A 27,074-nucleotide genomic window follows, 5' to 3' on the forward strand; every position below is an offset into this window, starting at 1 on the left:
TAGAGAAATAGTACCGTTGGTAGGCCAACGGCTCTTTGAGTCTATGTAAATATAAACAAAACAGATGTAATGAAAAATCATATTCACCTCATAATACAATAACAGTGTGCATTTTTCATCATCTCAACTTGTCTCTATCGTTTCACTAAAATCAACAATTTTAAATCTGAAAAAAATAATTAAGAATGACTGTCAAGTCTAGTGAAAAAAATAGTTCGGCCACTGTACGTGTCTGAGTTACGCTATATATATTGTGACGCTATGTACGTAATAACAGATCACTAATTAAAATACATTTGTTACATATATAGCGTAGGTACACACTAATAACATCATTAAAACATCGTAATTAAATATGACATGTATATATGATATGGTAATCAGTTCAATGAGATTTAATTGACATTTTTTGCCACTCGGTATATCATCATCGATCAGCCGTTCAATATAAAATAGCAAATATTTAATATCATATTTTGCGGTATGAAATATTCCACATGTTAATTAATGTCCAATTTGCCGAATTCGCATCGTCTGAGATATCCCATATTTTGGCGTGACTTTTTGAAAAATCTCAACCGTTCAAATACGTTCTGTACAAATCTCAAAGCTCAAATAATATTGGCCCCCGCACTCTCCCTGAATAGGCACCGGATACATCGGTCACGCAAAATATGAGATATCTCTGAGGAGTGAGGATACACTCCTTTTCCCTGAATAGGCACCGGTTTGGTGTCTTGGTCTTTTGGAGAAAAGATAATGGGGGTTATATTTTCTTTGAAAGAGGGAGCTAGCTAATTAATTAAGATTATATTTCTTGGTATCAAATGCACATGTACGATTTATATATGACTGATAGAACTAGATTAAGGCTCATCATGACTTCAAAAGAGCAGACGGCCTTAATTAGGTCTTCTTAATTAAATACAGTCCAATGTGGCATGGTAACATGACCAATAATGCTAGAAATTAATAATATATATGAAAGCAAACACGGTATTTGGAGTAGGTGTAGGTGATCATGAAGCAATCAATTAACTAAGCATCTTTCGTCTACAATTTTTTAATAATTGGTGTTCTAATTTGGACAATAAACCAGGTCAGAGCTTGCCACCTATATTGTGATTTGATTTCTATGGAAACCACATTAATTTTATCTTAAACCAGAAAATTATAACGATAATTTCATGGAAGACATCCAAATCTTTGATTGTGATAAGTTAGTTTCCGAACTTTTTATTTTGACAATAATCTTCCTCTGTAAATTATTAAATCCATGATAATAATTCTCCCTCCGCTGTTAATTTATTATTTAGTGCTCAAGTTTAAGGATGAGATGAGCATAAAAGTGTGCTTTTTCTCATGTAGATTTTTATCAATTTCATTATTTAAGATATAAAAGCTTCCTATAAAAATGAAATAAAGCATAAATATGAAATAAAAATAAAGTATCAAACTTCAGTTAAAACAATGCAATAAATTATGATGGACTGAGCAGAGACTTGATTTGGCCCAGTTTTAATGGGCTGAACAGAGACTGGATTAGATAAAACTTGATGGGCTGGGCCAGATACAAGGCCTTGAGCGTCAAGAAAATGCGGTCACATTAGAAGCGGGCCTTACCGCATCTGAGGAGCCAACCCAAGCGCGCCCGAAGTAGGCCCCGTAGAAAGAGAGAAGAATCAGTTTGAGCTAGGGTTAGAGAAGCGGTAGAACCAAGAAGGTTGTACTCCGGTGGTAGGCCACAAATCGGAGAAAGTGATAGTGAGAGAGAGAGTGTTCAATTCTGTGCAAGATAGATAGCCTGATGAACCTGAAGGATCAGTTCAAGAACCCGGGACACACCTTGCTGATTCTGAGAGCAGATTTTCTGGTAGGCACATTTTTTATTTTTCTGGTTTGATTTCTGTTTTTCTTTCTGTTTCTGGTACGACACTGATTTATATCAGGCTGGTTTTGGTACTAGTCCAATTCCAGGTATTGTTGTTTTTTTAATTATTTTTAATTCTGGTTTGAGGCCGGTATTTTCCTGCTGATTCTGGTACGGTTCAGGCATTGGACTAGTATTGCTGCTTGCTGGTTTCGGTTTAGAGATGGTTTTGGCTTTGACTGTTTTGTTGTTTGCTGAGAAGGAAATACTGGTTTAGGAACCTTGGGGTGATTCACAAGACTGAAAAAAAGCTGATTTGTGATTAGAATTTAGGGGTGTAAGCACTCTGGTGATTTCAGAAATTGAGGCTTATTTTCTGGAATAATTACTTTTTATTAGATGGAACAGGATATGATACTAAGTATAATTCCTGAAATAGGAATTTGCTTTATTTCAGCATTATTCCTTCTCTGATACCATGAAAACTTTGGATAAAGAGTAATTTGAATGATTATATTATTGTACTTTGTGGTTTACATGTACAATCAAGAGGTTATATTATCCAGTAATCAGTGGGTCTAACAACTCTAATAAACTGCTAAATGTCTTGACTGTGGTCAAAGTGGTTACTAACAAACTCCTAACCGTCTTTTACTGTGGTCAAAGTGGTTCCTAAAATACATTTCTAAGACAAATGATGATACAAATTGTAATTGCTGAGTTGAATGGCACTTTTTATTACTAATCTGTTAAGGTAATTGCTTAAATGTTAATTACTAATGTTAGTAGCCAAATGTGTTATAGTATCCATTTTGGTAATTAGACTATTAGAGCAGTGGCATCTAAAGATTTGTTCCTTTAGATGTGATCTTCCTATATCTGGTTAAATGTGTCCAGATTCATGACTGCATTGTAATGCAGGAGTTATGCATGCCAGATGTTTGTGAGAATGCTTAATTGAACAGTGAAAGATGGAAGGGACCAGTAATCATGGTGGCAGACAGAATGTAGAACATGACTGGATCAGTAGCTTGCCTGATGAGGTTTTAACCCATATCCTCTCGTTTCTGAGCACGAAAGAGGCTGTTCACACGTGTGTTTTGTCAAAAAGATGGAGAAAGACATGGTCTATCATGCCAGTTCTTGACTTCGATATTAATGGATTCTTGATGGATGTTGTGGATGATGACCCTGGTGAAGAAGGGAGAAATTTTGTGGCTAGCTTTGAGCGGTTTGTGCATGGTGTTTTGGACAATCGGGAATCAACAAAATTGGATATAGTTCTTTACTCGTGTAAAATTCAGAGACGCGAAGCTTTTTTCTATATGGAATGGCTTGATCGTGTGGCGACTCTAATGCCGCGGATTATCCATATCAACATTAACGGATTTTACATTTATGTGTTTGATGTACCTGATTTAGTTTTCTCTTGTGCAAGCCTTCATTATCTTGTGATGGAGTTCTGCATTAGAAAGAGACCCATCATTGAACCAATGTCAATTTACTTACCTTGTCTAAAAGATTTAGAACTGACTGGTGTAGAGCTCCCTAATAATTTTGCACAAAAGCTTTTCATGGGCTGCCCCTCTCTTGAAAGGCTGGATCTATGTTTTTGTGACTTGTATTTTTCTAGCATTTCCTCTATGAAGTTGAAGAAGTTGAATATTGCTGCATCTGATCAGTTTGAGGAAATGCAAATTTCTTGTCCAGATCTTGTCTATTTGTTCATCACTTCTGGCGATGAAGGGAGTTTTTTGGGCATTTCATTGAAGGACATGACATCTCTAGTAAATGCCACCATCAAATTACATGGGCTTCATTATGATGATGATGATGATGATGATGATGATGACGACAATGATGATGTGCCAGTTCCAAACCTTTTTGGTGGTCTTTCAAATGTTACAAATTTAGAGCTTCATTTGAACATTCCTAAGTTGAAGGTATACTATTATGTCAGCCTTATAAAATCCATATGGCACAATTCTTTTCCTTATTTGTAGTTTTTAGGAACAAAAAGATGATGTGTAACAGAATTACATATTCTTGCATAACATAGGCACATTCCAATAAAAATGTCTGCACATGAATTCCAAGTATGATACTGCCACATATCTTGGTTATGGCTTATGGAGAACCTTTTGTCTAATAAAGTTTCAAATGATCATTTAGTTCTATGTGCTTGTATTTCTTTATTTAACAGAATCATCCTTGCCACTTCTTTTCCATACTAAATCATGTTGCTTGTATAATTATCAACAAAATGAAACCCATCATTGCAGTCATCATTGCAGTCATAATTAGTTTCATTCACATAAATTGAAGAGATATATAAATAAATAAAACAGGTAACATATTGGATGATAGATCACACTAAACTTCTCTTCTCTCTCTTTTAGTCCACATGAAAAATTTCTAATTAATAACATGAATTTCATTTGAACACCAGTAAAAATTGTTTTGAAGTCAAGTTTTAACTTCATGTGAGCTAAATCGCCTCACTAAAATAAATTAATAACCAGAAATGATTACAAAACCAAACATCACTTGAACAATAATCATTTAGTTAATAGTCCATTTTTAGAGAAAAATATGTGATTATTTTAATTAATTTATCTCTTTAATTTAATGAATCCTCATGCATTTAATATTTATTTGTACGCATGCACCAGAACAATTTATGCCACACAAACAATATGATCCAAGGACTACATTGAATATTCAGCTTTTACAACGAAGAGAATCTGTAGCAAATAGTTAATTCACCGGGTATTGGTTTAATTTGTGTTAACTTGGACCGGTGTTTGATTGAAATTAGTGGAACGTGCATGACTTTGACCGATTGTGAAGTGATCGAGTATCTTAAGTCACAAAGCGCAAAACAAAGTTCTTTACCTCTAGCAGAATTCTGTATTTGTTTCCCATAGAACGAATTTGATTTTGAAATTGACTTAGAATGTGAAAAGAAACAAACAGCAAGAAACAAAGCCTATGATGTTCATAGTGGGACCTTTTCTTTGATTGAAAATAAAAACACTCTTGAAAATAAAAAGTTGGTTCTTGGTTTTGAAGAAATAGTAGATTTCATATTTACGCTCCTTTGTTATTGAAAAAAATACATTTGCAAGTGTCAAAAATACAGCAATGGGATACTTTCGAATGTTAGGTAAAACAGGGGAAGAGGGAACTTTGAATGTTAGCATAAATTAAGGTCTTTGCTCTTTGAATGTTAATTAGCATAAAAGTGAGGGATGTGCATGGGACTGGAAAATAGTGGCACCTTAGTCTTCTCAGGTCAACAACCCAAAAAAATTGTTTTAAAATGTCTAATTTTATCAGTAATTTCACTTGAGTAGGTTTAAAATATTTTATTATTTGCGTGTGCCAATTATGTCTTATATTTTTATCTCTATATTTAAATTTCAAACTGTTGATCTCAACAGTTCAACATGTTCTCCATATAAAAATATATATACTTGGAAATTAATTTTTTTAATAATTTTGTTAAATATATAGGGGCAAAGTCACTATTTTCAAAATTGGGGGGAATTCCATCTATCCCCTCAAAAATTTCAATATTACGTATTTTCCCCTCCAAAGAAAATTATTACATATTTATGTTTTAATATTGTAAAAATTCACATATTTATTCAATCCTTTATATTTAACATTAACTTTATATTGATCCACATTTTACCCTTAAAATAATTAAAAGATATTAATTGTGAAGTCCATATGCTTTGTCCTTGTCCATTCCCATTCTACACGAATGATACACTACATATACTATTAACAAAACCCACTTGAATGGTTGGTCCATTTGGGCTGCTGTAAATTTGCATTTAAAAAATAAATGAATGATAACTTGACGAATCCATTGGCTCCTATTTCCTCCAGTTTAAAGAGCTTATTAGTAATTTCATACTAAAAATTCTTATAAGTTGTCTGCATATATAGTTAATACATTACAAAAATACCTTAGTTCTACTACACTTTTATAACATATTATGGTCAAGTCTATGCTTTCTTAAATACTTTTTACAGTGATTAATTTGGGATATGTATGAACTTAATTAGGAGGCCTACATTGTTCGTTTGCATTGTTGATTTTGCATTAAACATAATTAAATTGATTTTGGTGTACATAATTATTTTTTTCAGTTTCTTTGTCATGTTTTGGTAAAACACTTTGGTGATTTGGTTTCCTATATTTTGTACTTTTTTTCTCCGGCTTTATTAGTTGATCAAAGAAGGTCCATATATGCTAATAAAGTACTAGAAAGAACGAGCAACAAAGAATTTAATTTTTACAACCTTGATAGTCACTACCTAGTTATGAAAAAATAAACTTAATTTTTGCTACTCGGCAAATATTGTAGCCAAGTCCAGTATCATGGAGGACAAATCAGAAGGTGGTGCCGTGTTTGCTTCAATCTTATCAAGTGGTGCCCTGTTTGCTTTAAATCTTATTTAGTGGTGCCGTGTTTGCTTTATTAATTTAGGTTACTTTTTATCAATAGTTTTAGTTTACTTTAGTTTTCTTTATTTGCTTTAATCTTATCAATAGCTTTAGTTTACTTTTGCTTACTTTTGTTTCTTTATGAGTTTACTTTTGCTTTTTACTCATGTTTTGGTCGTTTATTCTAACAGTTTTCTTACTGTGGTATCGCGGTGTGGTATTATTATTTTTAACGTATATACATATATACCTATATGTATGACGAGGAGGGATCAAGTTACAACACTTGAAAGTTACAACAAAGTTACAACATCATTTTTTTTCATTTTCAAAGTCCAAATCGTCGATCCAAACCGTTAGATATTCAATCTATATTAAAATGTGCTTGCAGACCAAATTTTACATTTTTTGAAATTTTTTTGCTATTTATTAAGATGGGTACAAAATCGCTGTTTTTATTAAAATTCTGCACCATTAAAAACAGCAATTTTGTACCCATCTTAATAAATAGCAAAAAAATTTCAAAAAATGTAAAATTTGGTCTGTAAGCACATTTTAATATAGATTGAATATCTAACGGTTTGGATCGACGATTTGGACTTTGAAAATGAAAAAAAATGATGTTGTAACTTTGTTGTAACTTTCAAGTGTTGTAACTTGATCCCTCCTCATGTATGACATATGTGTGTGTATATATATAAACATTTTGGTGTTTACATTTTCAAAATTCAAATAGTCGATCAAAAATGTTAACATTCAATCTATATTAAAATGTGCTTGGAGAACAAATTTTATATTTTTTGTTTTTACTATTTATATATTGAGTCAGTTTAAAAATCATTGTTTCCAATGATCCAGGACTTTTTCATTATTTATTAAAATCAACGATTTTATAACTGACTTGATAAATAGTAAACAAATTCAAAGAAAATATAAAAGTATAACATGGCTTGACAAGATTAGGGTAGGATGGGAAAACACGGTGAGGATAGTTATTATTTTATCACTTAGTTTATTTATTATATTTGTTTGAATACATAGAGTGAATATGGCTATTGAAAATTTATATAATCGTCGTGTTTATTTATAAAAGTTTATGGCCATTGAATATGGCTATTGTAATATTTATAAAAGTTTACGGCAGTAAATATGTTTTGTTGATGATGCGTGAAGAATGATCACGTTTAACGCAAAAATATGTGGCGGATTGTCATCTAGAGCCAGATCCATATGATGTTATGCAACCCAAGAACCTACCTTGTGACATGGCATGTCTCTTGTGTACAACCTGTGACCGAGAGACAGCTTTGCATTTATTATTCTAATGTGCATACGCTAAAAGGGCCTGTGACAGAGAGACTGATTAATGCTTGATTGCATGGGGCGTTCGGTGAACCGTTCGACCATGTGACGACAATGTACGTTAATTTTTAAATTAAAATTCTATGAAATTAAAGTTCAAAGTGCATAATTGTGCAGAAATATTACTTCAGAAGTACATTTTATCAAGGTATATAATGATGCATCAGAATATGTACATTAATTATCAAATTAATAAATAAATAAAGTAAAGGGAATAATGTGCACATGCATGCATACCCTTTCTTGATAAAAAAAAAATATTAGGTGTATAATGAAACTTTTTTAAACCGCAAAGAACAGTGGAGATGATATCCAATTATAATTTATAATACAGAGATTAGGTGTATAAACATGTTGCGCACATGTAAACCTAAGATTACTAGCCATAAATAGTTAATAAATTAATACACTATAGTTACTTGCAAACATAACTTATAAACATACACTACTACAAAAAATATTTTTCCCATCCCCCTTTATCATCGGACGTGCTTCCCACAGATAGTGCACGTCACGAGTGACAGCGCTGTAATTACGTTGAACTTTTTACCGTCTGTTCTGGATAACAAACCGATGACATTGATGGACCCCCTCTTGACTCCCTCCTTTGTCATCGGTTAAATTTCACGAACAGTTAGTATTGAGCGACTCTTCAACATCGGTTCGGCTAACTGGCCAATGGCACTGAGGGGGTTACTTTTATCATCCATTATGTACATGATCCGTTGGTGATAGTACAAAGTAATAACAACTCATTTTCATATTGAACCGATGGCATATTCCCAGGGGCAACGCTTTGTAAATAATTACAACCTCGAGTTTAGTATACACTGTCTGCTCAATATGTTAAACCGATGGTGATGCTGTTATATTTATATATTCTAATAAATCCTAGGTCGATTGATTCATCTCTCGAGAGCCTTCTAGTATATCCCAAAATTAAGTATTGTGCTATATTGCTCGCTGCAAATTTGAACTTCCAAAATCGACGGACAAAGATCAGCATTTCCTCTCCCGGAGTCATTAATTTGTATGCTAGATCACTCTTCCCTCCTTTATTTTATGTTATTTTAATCGTTACTTTGAATGGTTTCTTAAATTAGGGAACAACTAATTTAAACTAGGATTTATTAGTTAATTAATGTAATTTTTTTTGTTTTGTATAGGCTAAATGAGTAGCCAAAGTAGTCGTTATTCATTAGAACCTTATAATTGCAATAGATGTCTTAAGCCGACTGTTGTGATGCTTTCGAAGACCAACAAGAATTCGGGGAGAAAATTTTATACATGTCCAGGATACAATCAATGGATGGGCTGGTGCGACAACACTGCCAATTTAAGTAACATAAGTTTAAATCCTCATATGCAGCAACCTTACAGACAAGTTGCAATATACCGAAATGAGGCAGAAGTATTTTCGATTCTCAAGAAATAACTAGCAGTATTAATTGTGATTTGTGTGCTGATGCTGATTGTGATCTATTTTTTGATTGTTTTGTTGTTTCATGTAAAGTAGTTGATTAAATGAGATGGGTGTCACAAACTGTCCAATTAAAGTCCATGCAAAACATGTTCTTAAAATTAAATTAAAATTTGATCCTGAGTTTTCTGCAGTGTATGAATGGCATGTGACAGTGCATTGTTGTTTAATCTCTTACACAAACTCCATTTGAATTAAGTGGTGGTTTGTGAAAGAGTTTAAACAACAACGTAAGTCCACTATCACATGACTATTTTTACATTGCTGAAGACTCATGATTAAAACATAATTTAAGGTTTAGAATATGTTTTGCATGAATTCATGTTGGCCGGACAGCTTGTGATAAATTTCATTTTCTTTTGATTTTCACTATATTTTATTAGACACTAAATTTATAAGAACATCATCAATTATCTTGGTTAGGTTCCAAAGAAATGGGTCAAACTAACTTTCAACTAATAAAACATATTCTTAAAATTAAATCATATTTTGATCCCCACTCTTCGACAGTGTATGAATGACATGCAACAGTGCATTGTTGTTTAATCTCTTACACAAACTCCCTTTGAATTAAGCGGTGATTTGCAAAAGAGTTTAAACAACAACGTAAGTCCACTGTCGTATATCCATTTTTGCACTACCGAAGACTTGGGATGAAAACATGATTTATTGTTCAGAACATGTTTTATTAGTTGAAAGTTAGTTTGACCCATTTCTTTGTAACCTAGCCAAGATAATTGATAATAATCTTGTAAATTTAGTGTCTAATAAAATATAGTGAATTAATTAATCAAATCAAAAGAAATTGTTGCATATATATGATATATTGTAATTGTTGTGTTATAATTGTAAATTATAAGGAGATGAATTATATATATGGATGTTTATTTGAGTATTTATGTTGCATATATGCACATGATAACTTTTATGTGGATTAATTGCACATGATAACTTTTATGTGGATTAATTGCACAATGAGATAAATTAGTGAATGTTGCTTACATGTATAATTCAATCGGTGTTGTCAAGCTCCACGTATTGAATTAGAAACGGTAAACTCCAATAGAATTACCAAATCACTACGAAATATCAACAAAACATGTTCACATAATATTCACACAATCTTTGTGATTCATACGTGTGTGTGTGTGTGTGTGTATACAGAGAGAGAGAGAGAGAGAGAGAGAGAGAGATGAGCTATGGTGAGCTATAGAGTAAAAGAGGTTTTTTACTCCATGACAAAAAATTTCCATTTTGAAAATCTAAACAACCGATCCGAACCGCTCAACATGATCTCCATATTGAAATGTGCATGGAGACCAAATTTTACATTTTTTGGAATTTTTTTACTATTTATTAAGCCACTTTGAAAATCGCCGATCCGATGGTCCAGAAATTTTTACTGTTCATTCGGATTTTCAAAGTGGCTTAATAAATAGTAAAAAAATTCCAAAAAATATAAAATTTAGTTTCCAAGCATATTTTATTATGAAGAATATGTTGGAGGTTCAAATCGGCTATTTGAACTTTGAAAATAAAGATATTGCGTGGAGTATAAACGTGTTTTACTCTATAGCTCATCTCATATATATATATATATATATATATATATATATATATATATATATATATATATATATAGAGTCCGGCTAATGTCATAACGTTATAATTTCAGCCTAAGTTATAACGAGTCAGTTTTTGAGATTTCAAAGTCCGAATAACCGATCCAAACCATTCACCTTGTTCTCCATATTAATATGTGCTTGGAAACCAAATTTTATATTTTTTGAGATTTTTTTACTATTTATTAAGCCACTTTGAAAATTGCTGATCCAACGGTGCCTTTTGGTTTTACTATTACCGTTGGATCAGCGATTTTCAAAGTGACTTAATAAATAGTAAATAAATTCCAAAAAATATAAAATTTGGTATCCAAGCACATATTAATATGGAGAACAAGATGAACGGATCGGATCAGTTATTCGGTCTTTGAAATCTCAAAAACTGGCTTGTTATAACTTAGGCTGAAATTATAACGTTATGACATTAGCCGAACTCTCTCTCTCTCTCTCTATATATATATATATATATATATATATATATATATATATGTTGTTTACCCACTACATGCACAACTCGGTAACTTTTATGCGGAGTAATTGCACATTTAGATAAATTAAGTGAATATTGCTTCCATGTACAATTCGATCGGTGTTGTCAAGCTCCTCTTATTGAATTAGTGAACTCCAATATTAGAATTGGCAAATCACTACGAAATATCAATTTATAAAAAATATTAACGAAACATGTTCACATAAGGAGGGATCCACTTACAATTAACATTTATTTACAATTGTTTACCTATTACCTAAGAAATATCAATTTATAAGAAACATGCATCAACAAATATTAATTGTAAATGGATCCCTTCTCATATATTGTTTACCTATATTAATTGCATGCACAACTCTTTAACTTTTATGTGGATTAATTGCATAGTTATATAAATTAATTAGTAAATGTTGCTTGAATTTATGTGGATTAACTCGAATTTACATCCTCTTAATACTGCACAAGGGAATCTTTTACAATTAATGGATCTAGACCGTTCTTTTTAACTTGGCACGAATCACAAAGCCCAATAATACTGCTAATCCGAATTCCAAAGCGATGAGATTTAATCTCAAACCATAAATGAGGTCCATCCTCTACAGTATCGGAGAGGAGTTGAATTTGACATTGCTATATTAATAAAATACACACGTACTCTTTGCATTTATCCACCGTATTTATCCACATACCGCCATCGTGGCACTATTGACCATTACTACGTAGCCGATGGCATTACAAGTTAAAAGGGGGAGCTAGGGTTTCAAAATATATATCGAACAACACAGAGTGTTCTAGCGAACTCTCGAAATTAATGGTCATATGTAGGTAGCTTTCTTTCTTCGTCGCTACTACGTGTTGACAATAGTACTCAACGCCTGCCACCTCAACAACACCGATCGAGCACTCTCCGTTGTAAGGTTCCTGCAACTAACACTCTGTCTATATCTTAATTCAAGACCTGTTAAGAGGAATGCAAGAAGAACAAGGGATTGGATATTAGCTAGAGCAAAACCAAATGCCAACCAAGAAGCTGATTTCCCGAACTGTATTAAGGTAAGGTACCTGACTGAATAAATTAGTGATTTTTTAAATAAGTTTCTATATCTACACAAAAGTGATACAATCATATGTACATTGTCAGGACTAGTCTATAGTCTGTTATTCATTGTTTCTGTTATAAGTTAGTTATGGATGTTAGTAATAGTTGTTAGACGGAGAAAATTAGTTATATGCTGTTATGATGTAAACCTGATGGCTATATAAACAACTCAAGTGTAATCGATTCAGACTAATGATGAAATACAATTGATTCATTCTATTCTATCTCTCTGTCTCTATTCTGTCATACATGATAGGGGCCTACTGATGGGATTAATGAGATTACCAGTAAGAATATTCTGAATTGGTGCTACCGAGATAGCCAGTACCTATAGAAAGAATGAGGGGTCGGGTCCCGCTTGTAAATCAAGAGGTATTGGACGAACTGGACCGGAAATTTCAACTGCTGCATGACAGATATCTTACGATGCCACTATTCGAAAGAGGAGCCTTCTGCCTCTCTATCGGTCTGGGAGCTTTACGGGATGAGAGCTTTCAGAAAACAGTGGATTTCAAAGATCTCCGTGATTTTATAACTTTTACCGACATTGATGTCTCTATTTTCTAAGTCTGGACAATGTGAGTATTTATTATTATAAATAGATCTATTATTTTTACAATCAACTCCTTTATTTTATTCTGACACTGACTATTTTCAGGTATTGCACGAAACTAATTCCTAAAGGTGCCCAAAATAATGTTGACATTGGTTTCCTAGAGCCCAGTCAGCTTAGCGACACAACTATTAAATATGCTGGTGAACATTCCCTTTTGTACTTGGTCGATTCCTTGCTAAAGTTGCAGGATAATAATCTTGTATTCTTACCATGCTACAAAGATGGGTAAGCTGCTAATTATACTCATGTTTATTGTCTATTCTTAACAGGATAAGAATCTTATTTATTACTTAAATTGTAGGGAACATTGGAAGCTTTCTGTTATTATCCCAAGACAGAATCTTGCCTACTTGCTGGACCCGATGCCAAATAATAAGGACCGGGAGTTTTACATTATTCCTGTGTTACAGCAGTAAGCAAAATACATATGATTTAAAATGCAAAGTACTTCCCATTGACTACTTCTAGGTATGTACCATATACTGACATTTAATAATTCTAGGGCTTTTAAGTCATACACCTCCCAGGAAGGTCAGCACACGCCGGGGAGAAGAGCACTGGAGGTCAGAATGTTTCAGGTAAGAAATATTTTAATCGAGTATTTCCTTGCAACTTATTTGAAGTTCCAATTGCACTACTAATTATATCTTATTTTAAGTAATACACATTTGATCAGAGCCCCACACAAAGCAATTTATGGGAGTCCGGGTATTATGTAATGAAGAACATGGAGACGCTCATAAAAAATTATGCACGTTCTTTTCCAAAGGTTTGTCAATCACCTGTTTCTATCATCCTTTCAGATTTAAGTTCATAATTATATATGTTATTCATATGTTTTCATTTATTCATGCAGTGTCGTCTATCCAAAATGCCGTACAAAGAACACGAATTACATGACATCCGTATCCAATGGTGTAAGTTCTTTTTGGAATTATCATCAGTTTAATAATCGTGCAGGTATTTGGCGGTGGGAGGATTTGACAAATTGTTGTCTGTGGTTTGAAATAGTTATTGTTTTCAGGTTCCTGTGTTCAAACACTTAATTAATTTGTTGTTGGTTTTAATAATTATGGTAAGAACAATTAGTTTTCTGGTACAATGAACTATTGCTGTGTTTATTGGCTGTATTTTAATAATTGTTGTAAACTCTTTTTATATATTGCTTGTGGCATGGATTGATATATATTATATGTTGGAGTACTTGTGTATGTATATATTAATTGTTGGTTCAGAGATGGGTATGGAATGAGAGCATGCATGTTTATCTTTGCTTTGCTAGCTGTGTTTTAAAAATGGCTAGGCTAGCCTGTAATACGAGAATTAATAGCAATAAATAATAATAATTACATATACATCACTATCGACCCAAAAATTAATGACCCGCTAAAATTCTAGGATTTGCCAATGCCAACACATACAAAACAGATGGTGCAAGACACTATTGCAATTGGCTATTGAAATTCAGTAGACAGCGTTAATCACATTTGCCGTCGGTTGGCGAAATGATAGCGATGGCATTGGGTTCGTCAAATCCGATGGCCAAACGTGCGCTGCCGATGGTATATTAATTAACGCCATCTGTTTTTATCCGATAGCATAGATGAACACATTTCCTATCGGGGCGGACGGTTTGAAACCTGATGGCAGAATGCGATTTCAACCGATATAAAAGTGTTTTTTTTGTAGTAGTGATAATAGTGCCAAGATGTATCACATTTTATATTTTGTTTTGTAAAATGATGACCATATATCTAACTGTAATTTTTTTTTTATTATGTGTTGATTATTCTAACATTTACAAAATTGTTAACTTTTTGCTGCTCATGTATATAAACTCGGTAAACATTAATAAATTAGATCAAATTATTTTACCTTGCTTATTAATTAAGTCTAGAAGTTATTGGCATGTAAAAATATAATTCTTTTATTTATTTTTAGAATGATTATGTAAAACTGTGAACTATTTTACCTTGTTTGATTATAGGTGAGGTTTGATTGAATGATTTCATAAAATAATTTATAATTTGCTAACTACAATGCTTTCAGGACAACTTCCAAGATCTTTTTTTCTAATTTTGTTCCGGGATGTCCTCGAAGTATAAAAAAATATATATTGACAAATTAAATCTCACTTTTGAAATATTAATATTGCGATATATAACAGGTTATAATATTTCTAACTTAAAATAAATTATTCCTCAATATGGAATGAAATCTACTCCTATTCTCGAAGAATAGGAGGACCTTCCTCTTATCTTTTTGTGTCTATCTAAAATATGACAAATATATTATGTAAGCAATAGGTATGTACCTAACTACTGTGGTTTATACTACTGTGGTTGTATATGTTGGGATTTTATACTATTGCTTACATAAAAAAAAATGGTTTTGGTTTGATTTCAGTCGCAGAAAATATTTACCATTGATTTCATAAAAAAAACCCAATAAAAAACTAACACTAATAAAATGACATGTTTATCGGGAAAAAAAACATAACATGTTCATATTCATGTATTAAATTTTATTAAATTTAGACCTATGAAAAGACATGTCATCTTACATTCATGTCCTTTATATTGTTTGTATAATTATAAGGGGAGCTAATATATACACACAAAATACAAGTTTGAATTTAATTTTTATGTACTTATTAAGAAATTCTGAAAATGTTGGGGGTGGCTGAGTCACCCCTGGACTACATTACGTTCGGCCACTGGCCAGAATTAATTGTTCCCAAAAACTGCTTTCTGCGCAGTTGTTCCAGTCTTAGTTTCGGCTAGGAACTGTCTATTTCGGCCTTGACCGAGCACACTGTTTTTTTTGTGCAGCCGTTTTGGTCTCAGTTTCGGCCAGGAACTGTCTATTTCAGCCTTAGCCGAACACATTGTTTTTCTACACTTTGGTTCTGACCAGGTACTGAGCCCAAAACTACCCGAAACTGACTCTATTTTTGCCAGAAACTATTTCTGTTTTGGCAAGGAACTGTGGTAAAAATTCAGAACTCTTTGCTACTCACAAAAACTCATTTTTGCAGCCCGCAAAGATTCTTCCCACTAGTTTGATCTTTTATGGATATTTAGCTTGCATTAAACGATTTAATTAAATCCAAAATAACATATAATTATCCCCATAATTATTTATCTCATGTTTAGGTGAAAAAACCAATTTATTAGGCATGTCAAATAAATCAAGGAGCATTTCTAATCAATTTCTTATTGGTGTGACCCTGTGGGATCTATGTCATTTGGCAATTAAATCTAAAACTCCTTTCTATTCCATAAATTATAAGCGGCACCTAGCAAAATGCATTGTAATTACCCAAAAGACACAGATGATAAGTACCGGCTATATCACGATCCCTAAGGCAACAATTGCCTCGTGTCAATTCCATGTCTCATGATATCATGAATAGATTTAAGGTCGGAATGTATCATCCCTGCAAATCCACTCATTTCTTGATTATGAAATAATTCAGTAATTATGATTAACTCCCTAATCATATGTGCACATACTTGTATTATTTTGTCAAGGGGCCCATTGATCATCACTCATCTACATGAGGGACATTGGTATTCTTGATAATTACTATTTCTCCACATAAGACCTACATACTGAGGTAGAACCTGTATGACTGTCAGTTATGGATAGCGTTGGATAATACCCACGAGTACTCATTATCATGTGAGAGAAACAATCATCTCATACCTTAGAATCCAGACACAAATAAAATATTAATGACACAAACACAATCAACAATAAATGTTTTATTTTGGTCACGTCCAATCCCCTAATCTCCATCAGGTATCCATTTGATTAGATTGACAACTCCTTGTCATATGATCTACAGAACATGATCATCATCTAATACAAATGCTAATTTTATGCCGGTAATAATTAATGTTCCTTGTTAATTACCAAGACTAGGGACACTTTAGAGTATTTATTAACTCTTTTATAGAGTTCTACAATCCCAAGTTCTCAACCTTAATGATTTATAATTAATAAAATACTCAAGGAACAAAATGATAAACATAATCATTCAATTATATAAACAAAACTTAGAAAACAATCATCCTAGCTTCTAGATCACAACACTAACAGTATAGTACTGTAATTTCATTTTTACTTTGCATCATTTTTTTGTGCTTGCTTGCTCAAACTGAGACTAGTGTACATTAAGCTTAGTTTGCACATTCCAAATTCGAACTGGGTTGGAAGCAGTATCAATTGCATGCTGGGTATCAATAGAACCATCAGGCCTGGTATATGTCTGCTAGGTAAAAGTAGAAGAAAAAAAGAATTAAACTTTGCTAAATATCTTGAGTTCTACACTAAATATTGTGCAGAGCTAAAATCCTGAACTGGGCCCTATTATCTCTAACTAATAGAATTATGTGACAAGGTACCTCATGGATATTTGTTGTTTATCTCTTATTGTAACAATTAATCCTACTTCTTTCGGTAGTAATAAATCATTTTACAGCAGCCAAAAATTAATCATAGTCGTATTTTAGATTTTACCTTGCCTTATATGGGGAACAACACTGATGGTACACTTCAAACTATGTTATCATTTCAGATTGCTTGCGCTTTACTTTTTGGCTGCTGTAGAGTTAAGAAGTTTAAAGGCATAAAGTAGATACTTGTCGAAATTGGTGTATATTTTCAAGTGCAAGTAACAACATCTTCTTTAATTTATAAGAAAAATTATCTCCCTTGGCTTTTATTTTATATATTCAATTAATAAATTTATATATTTTGATTTCTCTCTCTGATTTGCAAAAAGTATGGTTATTTAATTAATCGTCACACATAAACTCTTATTTTGGATAAGTAAATGCTTTAATTTTTGTATTGAGATGTAATGATATTTTCTTGGATTTAAGATGTGTAAGTTATTTTTATAATTGCAAGGGTGCTAGTTCCTTTCATGAAATAGTGGCTAGTTCTTTTTATAATTTGGATTTAAGATGTGTAAGTTCTTTTTATAATTTGGTCCTTTCATGAAATTTACTTTGGTTTGGTTCTAATCGGTTGGTAAGTTTAATTCGATCGGTTCGGTTTTATTTTTGATAACCGAATAAAACTTTGGTTAAGGCATTTGAATTGTGATTAATTGTATCACTTATTTCGGACCAAATTGTGCTATTTAAATGAGATTATGAAAATCATGTTCAATTCAAAATTTATGACAAATTAAATTGTAATTTTATAGAAAAAAGTTGTTCTTGCTTAATTACATTTCAATTGTGATTAGATTAGTATTAATTAAAATAATAAGAAATATTTTCTAATCATCAAACAACAATTAAGGCATTAAATTGGAATGATTTTATTGAAAAAGACATTCATTAAACACCAATTGTCTCTTATATTATTATTTTCTATAGTGAAAATGTTTATTGAAAAAAATATATTATTTGCCATAAAGCAAATTTCTACAAATACATCATTATAACTATATTAAATAATCATGTTTAGAATGACACTATATTATCTTGAAACAATTATTATTACATTATCTTTAAAAATAATTGTCTGGATCTAGATTACAGGTTTTAAATCAAATAGTCTTGACAATCCAGATTAATTGCATGGGTAGTGTAGGACTTATTACATGAATCTTTAGAATAAAATAATAAAAAAATAATCATCAAAACTTGTTACATGGATCAACCCATGGAACTTTTTAGTCTCAATTCATCTGTAGATTTATTACATGGACATGGGATGAGGTTTTTGCATGGACCTTCATTAAAATATACTTTCTAGCCTTGATGGCAGGTCACGGTCTTCAATTATTTGTTATATAGGCAAACATAGACAATTGCATGGGCAAACATTAAACTTTTCACATAAGTTACTTTTGCAAGTGAACACCCATGCAACAAGTTTCATTGTGTCATAAATGTCATTTATGTTACATGTACACTTCATACCCCTGTAACAACTAAGTGTTACCCATATAAGAAATCCAAATTCTAGTAGTGATTGAGATAAAATTGACAATATACAATACATAATTATTTTACATATTAGTCCAACATTAAATTAATGATCCAACATGCTTAGTTTTCGGGTAGAATTGGAATAGGAGATCACACAAGAGATTACTGCACTGTACTTGCGATTTTATTTCATTTGTTGTAATTAAAATCTTTTGTAAATATTTTTTTTTATCAATACATCTGGTGCTTGACAATTGCCGATAACCTTAGAAAATATAATGTCCTCATAATATTAAAGAAATCTTGATAAAAGTCATTCTTAGCCTCAACAACAAAATAAGCATCTTTAAGTATTCATCATTATCTTTAATTCGGTGCCCACCCATCAAACAACTTTTAATTCCTACCAATGAATCAAATGCCTTGCTTGTGCCAAAAGCTGCTATACAACACTCTTTATCCAGCTCATCTCCGTCCCACCAACTCTTAGTAGTTCCAGAACCATATTCTCCAACTATCTCCATTCCATTTTCTCTTCCCTTCGACCACTAGCTGCAGCTCTCGTTCAAAACAAAAATGGCGATGATACTTGATGCCTTCTTGTCAAAGTTTAGCGAACTTCTCGTGCAAATGGTGCAGGAGGAGGTGGGCATGTTGTTGGGCATCCCTGGCCAGATTGAGAAGCTCGACGAGACTGTTCGTGACATTCAAAGTGTCCTTGCTGATGCAGAGAGGAGGCAGAGCAAGAGCAGTGCCATCGAGCGGTGGCTTATGAAGCTCAAGGATGTCATGTACGATGCCGATGAAGTCATTGACCTCTGTCAAATCAAGGCAAAGGAGCACCAAGCTACCTCCAGTTCCCGTTCCTCTTTGGATGCTCACTGTGCCTGCCATTTTCTGTCTTGCTTCCGCAACCCATTATTTGCTCATAAGATTGGTTCCAAAATCAAGGATATCAATTTGAGGCTAGAGGAGATTGCCAAGAGTAAGGCTAATCTGGGTTTGACCGAAGCACAACTGTTACCGGGGACTTTCGATCAAGGCCGCCGAATGAACACGATCACCTGGCGCAAGACTGATCCCTCGGTTGTGCTAGCTGATATTGCGGGAAAAAAGATTGAAGAAGATACTGAACTTTTAGTGAACTGGCTGACCCAAGAAGAGAATGATGTGAACGAAAATGTCCGTGTTTATGGCATTGTGGGGATGGGAGGAATTGGGAAGACCACTCTCGCAAAAAGGATCTACAATGATCCGAGAATTCAGGAGGGATTCCAGTTAAAAATCTGGGTATGCATCTCAAAGGAGGTGAGAATAGTGGAAGTGTTTAAGTGTCTAATCCGAGGGGCACAAGGTGATCACGGTGCTGCCCAGGAGAGATCGGAGCTGGTGCCTTTACTCCAGAGGTTAATTCAGGGGAAAAAGTTTCTTTTTGTTCTTGATGATGTTTGGGAAGAGAGTCGAGCAGTTTTGGAAGACTGGTTGCATGCTCCCATGAGTAGTGGAGCTCATGGAAGTAGGTTACTAGTCACCACTCGGAATGAAAGTGTTGCAAATGGCATGAGGGCATCAAAATTGCATCGGGTGGAGAAGCTATCTCATGAGGATGGGTGGTCTCTCTTAAGAAAACAGGTAATGCTAATGAATGGTCTAGCCTTAGCCTTGCTACTTTGTTTAGATTATAATTTCAAGTATTGTTTTAAAAGCTTAGCATTGTCTACCTTTCTCATGATTTCAGTATTGGGTCCGTAAACAAACAGTTTGGTACATGACATAAACCTGGATCTATAAATACGTTCCAATGCACATACATATTAGTGTTTCATTTTGAATGGATAAATATTTTTTTCAATGTATACTCTTTAAAAGTGCAGAAATACATATTTAATTTCTATTGTGTCATCACCAGTATTGCTATTGACATAAATATATTCCAAAGCTCTGTAATACCTATAATTGTTTGATTAATAATTTTTTTTTTCGAACTTCGTTTTACATTGTGATCCCCCTATTCGTTTGGCAAACTCTACTAAAATAGTCCTCGAAGCTTTTCAAATTCATAATTTTTAAACATTAATTCAAATTTTTTTTATTTGTCCATTCCACGTTTAAAGAAAACTAAATGAATTTTTTGTATCTTAATAGTAATAAAATTTTAAATATAATGTAATAAATTAGATTTATCCTTTCCTTGTTTTGGTAAATAGTTAGTTTGAAATTTTCTTTTTAAATAAGTATCATGTATAGTTATACGGTTGCAGGATTACACCAAAGGTCTCAACATTGCATGGATTTTAAGAAAATATAAGAAATTATGCTATTCCTGCATTACAAAAGAGAATATATAAAATTGAAAATAATTGCATTATTTTAGATCAAGCAGCTCTGTTCCAACTCTGTTTTACTCTGTAAAACTAAATTCCAGTTTTAGTAATTGGCTCAGATCTTCATCTTGTTTTTAAAAAATTATGGCAGGCGATGGCCTACCTAAATAATTTAATTTAACAAAAAATCCAGTTTCAGCAATTGTCGACTGCAGTTGGCAGGACGTGCTGGGATGGTTATCAGATGTATTAGTCTCTACTAGCATAAGCTGTTTACTTAGTTCAGTTTCTACCAGTACTGTTCATTTACTTTCCAGTTTTAATTTGTCTAGGACTAGTTTTAATTTCTTAGCTGCAATTTAAATTTCTCTTTTCTATCCAGAATGTAATGAACTATTTTATTAAATGCATGCCTATGGGTTTCCAGTAAAAAAAAAAGGCATAAGTTGTTTAATAGGCCAAAATACCGAACTTTTTGTTTCACGTGTTAAATCCACTTTTAGTTGATTGCACTGCTTTCGAAGATAAGTTATCAAAATTAAGTTGGTTGAACTGATTTCTATCCTCGTTTATGTTTCTCTTTTCTTTGAAAAATAGGTTTTGTTATCTATCAATGTGTCATTTGGTTTAAACGTCTTAAGTTTCTAAGACACTTGACATATATCTGACAGGTGTTTCAAAATGAGAACGAGAGTGAGATTGAAGAATTTAAGGAAATTGGGTTGCAACTAGTTGAAAAATGTGATGGGTTGCCTCTTGCTATCAAAAGCATAGGTGGTGTGCTTTACATGAAGCACAAAACAAGAGACGAGTGGAAAGCAGTATTGACAAGCAATGTTTGGTCCAAGGATGGACTGCCAGAAGATGTCCATCGAGCGTTGTACTTGAGCTACGAGGACCTTTCATCACCTCTGAAGCAGTGTTTCATCTTTTGCTCCCTCTTTCTTGAAGATTTTACCTATATGAAAACAAAGATAATTTATATGTGGCTAGCAGAAGGATTTTTTCCAAATAATAGAGATTTTTGGAATTTGGGGACAGAGCACTATACGGAGTTAGTGCTACGAAATCTTTTGGAAGAGACTTACACATACCGATATGGTGAAATTTTATTTAAAATGCATGACCTTTTGTGGTCTTTCGCCCGCCATTTAGGAAAAAATGAGAATTGTGTATTACGAGAGGTAAGTGATGCGAAAACTGAGGGTTCACTGAAAATACGAAGGTTATCAATAGAAGGAACTGAGGTGAACACCGGAGTAATTAGAAAAGAAAAAGGGTTGAGAACATTATTATTGCATCATGGTAAACCTAAAATTGGACTTGATAATTTGTGTAAAGCCTTGTCAAACCTCCGCATCTTAGATCTTAGTATGTCCAAGTTCTCAATACTACCAGATTCTTTATGTGACCTCGTGCATCTGAGATACTTAGATATCAAAAATTCAAAGGTAACAGAACTTCCGAATTCCATTGGAAACCTCAAATATCTAGTTTATTTAAATCTTTCATATTGCTCAAATTTATCACATGTACCTCAAAATATCATCAATCTACAAGAACTGAAATTTCTTGATATTTGGCAATCAAGAATCAAGACAATCCCTGCAGGCTTGAAAAAACTAGACAAGCTCGTGGAACTACACGGATTCAAGCCATATGGGAACAACTTGGAGGGCTTCAGTAGCCTTGATGAGTTAGAAACTCTATCAAATCTAATTATTCTTAATTTACAGTGTTTGGAGGAAGTATCCGATATGAACCTAGCAAAACAAGCAAAACTTTTGAGCAAGGATCAGTTGCGAGACCTAACCCTAGGGTACACTTATTTATTTTCGGAAGAACAGCTTTCCCAAACCAACGAGAAGAAGATGACAGTCGAGAATGTTTTAAATGAGCTTTGTCCTTCCCTTAATGTAGAATATGTTAAAATTGGACATTACTTCGGTACTCATCTTCCTAATTGGCTGAATTCTAGGGCATACCTTTCAAACTTGAAATCTCTAAGTATTGATAATTGTGCCTGCTTTGAGGAGGTTGCATCATTAGGCCTACTCCCTAATTTGGAGCATCTCAGTGTTTCTCGTGCCTATTCAGTTGTGAATATAGGAGAACAGTTCTTGTTGGGGGGTATCCAAAGCAGAGATTCAACAACAGCAAGTTGTTCTGTCAAGCCCGCATTTCCCAAATTGAGGGAACTACACTTTGCATATATGAAAAATTGGAAAGAGTGGCAGTGGAATAAGGGACAACCAGCCATGCCCAACCTGAAAAAATTATTTATTGCAAATTGTCCCCATTTGAGATCTCTTCCGGAGGGTCTTTCCCACCATGCTACTTCCTTGGAGTCCCTACGTATTCATGGTACTGACAATCTAATAACTGTGGGTAACCTTAAAGTACAGACGATGGAATTAGGGATATCTCAAATGGAAACCCTCCCAGAATACTTGACCACAATAATGGCACAGAAGCTAGAGATCTCGTATTGTACTGAGAGGTTGCTGTCGAAGATTGTAAGCCAAGAAGAAACTGGTTCTGAGAGGATCAAATTCAAGCACATTCCCAAGGTGACTATCAAGAATACAACATTTGTATCAGGCGCACTAGTTGATTCTGATCACAGCTAAGGTCGTAAACCAAGGATATACTCTAATGCTGGGTAATTATAATTTTTCCGTGTTAAGTTTTTACTTTTTAGTATGATTTTTATGTGAAGCAAGCATTGTTTATTTGATAATCAATGATCTTTTTCTTTTAAAGTGTAGGTATCAAATATGCAGCAATCGAATGCCTGAATCACTAGGCTAGGAACAGAAAGATGCAAACACATTTGCAACATGGGTATGCTGGAATTGTAGTTCTTTTTCTTCATCATAAAATTTTCACAATGTACCCAAGAATTTTGATATTTTTTTGCCACTTTAAATGCAGCATATAGATTATTTAATGTATGATAATTGCATGAACAACTGTACAGAGCCATCAAAGAGGTAATTTACACTTCTGCCCTCCCTTTTCATTTAGTATTTATTATCCTTGCATAACATAGGCACATTCCAATAAAAATGTCTGCACATGAATTCCAAGTATGATACTGCTGCCACATATCTTGGTTATGGCTTATGGAGAACCTTTTGTCTAATAAAGTTTCAAATGATCATTTAGTTCTATGTGCTTGTCTTTCTTTATTTAACAGAATCATCCTTGCCACTTCTTTTCCATACTAAATCATGTTCCTTGTATAATTATCAACAAAATGAAACCCAGAAATTGCAGTCATCATTGCTCGTTTAGGTGTATGGATTTTTGTATGCAAAAACTCTTTTTTTTTATGCAAGACTGATTAAGCTACCTTTTTGGGATGTTGCCCGTTCTGGATTAAAACATTGGTTTGCTGCAGTTAATTATTTTATTTGTTTTTGAAAATGAAGGACAATTGGAGAAGGATATTCTTAACTGCAGAATCTTTAACAACTTGAAGAAATTGCGCATTGGAATATCGAATATGAGCTGTGACATTTACCTGATAGCTTGTTTTCTCAAGCATTCTCCAAATTTGAAAGATCTCACTTTAAAACTTCTTGCGGTAATCCTTCTCTCTCTAATTAGTTAAGACTCTCTTAGGTTACCATTCACTCATTCAGGTCAGCAAAGTTAATATAAGGATTGAATTATGTACTTCTGATACAATGAATACATTTGCATAATGATTAATAATTTGTACTGCCTTCTTTCAGTCTGATTTTGACATTATTTCCCTGAAATACTTTTCTCATTCAGTGCTGAATTGGTTTATATATGAATTTAGGTGTAACTGAGGCTCATTAGAAGTTCGTGTTGATGATGCTAAAAACTGCTCTTTTAATATCATGATAAAATATCTCATTGGTCAACTTCTTATTTTTCCTTATTACAGAACCCAAGTGATACACAATTCGAGCCCAGTCAAGTGGTATTGGGAGATGTTTCCTTCCGGTATGAGTATCTTGAGACAGTTAAAATTGAATGTTGGAGTAATTCTGCATGGGCTAGTGAGCTGATCAAGATTTTGGGTAAATATGTTAAGAAAATAGGGAATATTATCATACGTTAGCCATTTATTATTATGTTAGTTTGTCGAGCATCCCTCTTAACACTCGACAAGTTTGGTTTTATGTTTCTTACTGATTAGGTTTATTTTGACTTCAGTTCTCTTCAGGTTCCTTCTTTTATGTTCAAGTTGTTTAACTTATGCTGAGACCGTGTTGGTACGTATCTGTTTTGCTATTGATATGTTTGTAATCTTGTAGTTTCCATAATCCAATTTCGATGTATCTGTGTTTTCAGTGTAATATTTAAAACTTTTAATTTGTCTGCATTTTTACGGTTTTAAATTATTTGTATCTTTTATCTTATTTTTAAAATTAAGGTTATAACAGGGATATCCAGGCAAAAGCAAACTAGGTTAAGTGGCAGTCCATTTAGTTGATGATAGCAACAACTAACAATTATTGTTTGAATTTTTACCGATGATTTATTTTGTTATACAACATAGTCAAGGTGATTTCCAAGAAGAGCACGGAATTAGAAAATTGAGATTTAAGGGGGGCTGTATAAGCTACTATAATATAATTTTATTTTATATAGGACGCTAATATATACACAATTACTTGTAAAATTAAAATATATTAAAGAAAAAATATTAATTTTAATTTATAGAGATGGCATAACCATCCCTATTTTTTTTTAATTTTAATTAATACTTTCTATGTGAGTCAATTGTTACTGTTGTTCAATGTCTGTTCCAGTGATCAGACTTAATTAACAAAAATTACACTGCTGGAAATTTTAAAAAGAGCACAAAAATAAGAAAAATATGCATAGCATCCAATTATCAAAGATATATAGGAGATGACCATGGCATATAGATTGCTATTATTAAATGTAACTAATAATCAAAAGAAGACACCATGAAGCAACAACCAATACATGCGAATCTACTTAAATAAATTCTCATTGCATTAATCATTTAATGGCGTACGGTTAGAAAGTATATTATTCAAACAAAAAATGACTAAATTCGTAGGAGCTGAATTCAGACCCTACATTTCGAACTTTTCAATTTGGTGGAGCCATTATAGATTGGGTGGGTGTGTGTGTGTGTGTGTGGGGGGGGGGGGGGGGGGGGGGGGGGGGGGGGGGGGGGGGGGAATTAAACAGAGAGAATACTTTTTAGAATTATGAACAATTACGAGAAATTGAAATATTCACCAAGTTTCTTGATGAACTCAAGTTTAAAATCCATCAAATTAATTGACTTCAAATGATGAATTCAAACCATTGAAACCCGTCTACTTTATGAGTGATGCGTGTACATTCGAATAAATTTAGCATAAATTTGGCCTTTTTGGACCTTAAAAGAGATGACACAATAATAGCTATTTTGAATCTTGATATGTATGTATATATTTATATATGTATGTTTCTTCTTGATATTTCTGATTTTTTTTCTAGTTACTTTCTATAGCTAGCGTTTTACACAAATAAACTTGAAAAATGTCAATTCCCAGCACAAACGCAAAATGCTCAATGATAGTGTTTACGTTCTTTTTGTATTGTTCACAAGGCAGACAAAACTGCCTACGGGCATGAACTGTTGCAAAAAAAAAAAAAAAATAATACCGTGTACAGTCGGCTCAAGATTCACTTTGTATCAAGATTCGTGCAAAGAACTTTAATTAATATTTGTGCTAATCCACTCGTACAAATCTTGATGCGAATTTAATAACTTCGATTGGACATTAAATTGAATTTATTAT

At 33.1% G+C, this 27,074-nt stretch overlaps 3 protein-coding genes across 6 annotated transcripts in view; all 3 read left to right on the forward strand.

Annotated features, from left to right (window-relative positions):
• LOC144545443 (F-box/LRR-repeat protein At3g59200-like) overlaps positions 1-4,122 on the forward strand; it is a 69,697-nt gene extending 65,575 nt beyond the window's left edge. The window contains exon 2 of the mRNA XM_078294021.1: positions 3,968-4,122. The gene's annotated coding sequence lies outside the window, so the exon portion shown is untranslated. The remainder of the gene's footprint in view (positions 1-3,967) is intronic.
• On the forward strand, positions 1,659-25,616 carry LOC144545557 (putative F-box protein At1g58310). Of its 3 annotated transcripts, none has more exons than XM_078294125.1 (4): positions 1,659-1,873; positions 2,792-3,825; positions 24,719-24,862; positions 25,193-25,616. In XM_078294125.1, the coding sequence occupies exons 2-4, from the start codon at positions 2,842-2,844 to the stop codon at positions 25,367-25,369; spliced, it is 1,305 nt and encodes a 434-aa protein (XP_078150251.1). In that variant the 5' UTR covers positions 1,659-1,873; positions 2,792-2,841; the 3' UTR covers positions 25,370-25,616. The 3 variants fall into 3 exon arrangements, with proteins under 3 accessions (XP_078150251.1, XP_078150252.1, XP_078150254.1); XM_078294126.1 differs by having other exon boundaries at positions 24,719-24,920; positions 25,193-25,329; XM_078294128.1 differs by lacking the exon at positions 24,719-24,862 and having other exon boundaries at positions 2,792-3,813; positions 25,193-25,578.
• Positions 19,454-24,266, forward strand: LOC144545553 (putative disease resistance protein RGA3). Of its 2 annotated transcripts, none has more exons than XM_078294114.1 (4): positions 19,454-20,581; positions 21,945-23,935; positions 24,037-24,117; positions 24,208-24,266. In XM_078294114.1, the coding sequence occupies exons 1-2, from the start codon at positions 19,526-19,528 to the stop codon at positions 23,901-23,903; spliced, it is 3,015 nt and encodes a 1,004-aa protein (XP_078150240.1). In that variant the 5' UTR covers positions 19,454-19,525; the 3' UTR covers positions 23,904-23,935; positions 24,037-24,117; positions 24,208-24,266. The 2 variants fall into 2 exon arrangements, with proteins under 2 accessions (XP_078150240.1, XP_078150239.1); XM_078294113.1 differs by having other exon boundaries at positions 24,042-24,117.
• Positions 25,617-27,074: the final 1,458 nt, after the last annotated feature.

This window comes from Carex rostrata, chromosome 28 (genome assembly GCF_964058835.1).
Source record: "Carex rostrata chromosome 28, lpCarRost1.2, whole genome shotgun sequence".
Taxonomy (NCBI): Eukaryota; Viridiplantae; Streptophyta; class Magnoliopsida; order Poales; family Cyperaceae; genus Carex; species Carex rostrata.

What these genes read in the sequence shown, in the direction of transcription:
- LOC144545557 (XM_078294125.1), top strand. Translation starts at nt 2,842, where the DNA reads ATGGAAGGGACCAGTAATCATGGTGGCAGACAGAATGTAGAACATGAC. An exon ending in AGTTGAAGGTATACTATTAT is followed by an intron (nt 3,826 to 24,718) that starts GTCAGCCTTATA and finishes GGACAATTGGAG; the next exon opens with AAGGATATTCTTAACTGCAG. An exon ending in TCACTTTAAAACTTCTTGCG is followed by an intron (nt 24,863 to 25,192) that starts GTAATCCTTCTC and finishes TCCTTATTACAG; the next exon opens with AACCCAAGTGATACACAATT.
- LOC144545553 (XM_078294114.1), top strand. Translation starts at nt 19,526, where the DNA reads ATGGCGATGATACTTGATGCCTTCTTGTCAAAGTTTAGCGAACTTCTC. An exon ending in GGTCTCTCTTAAGAAAACAG is followed by an intron (nt 20,582 to 21,944) that starts GTAATGCTAATG and finishes TATATCTGACAG; the next exon opens with GTGTTTCAAAATGAGAACGA.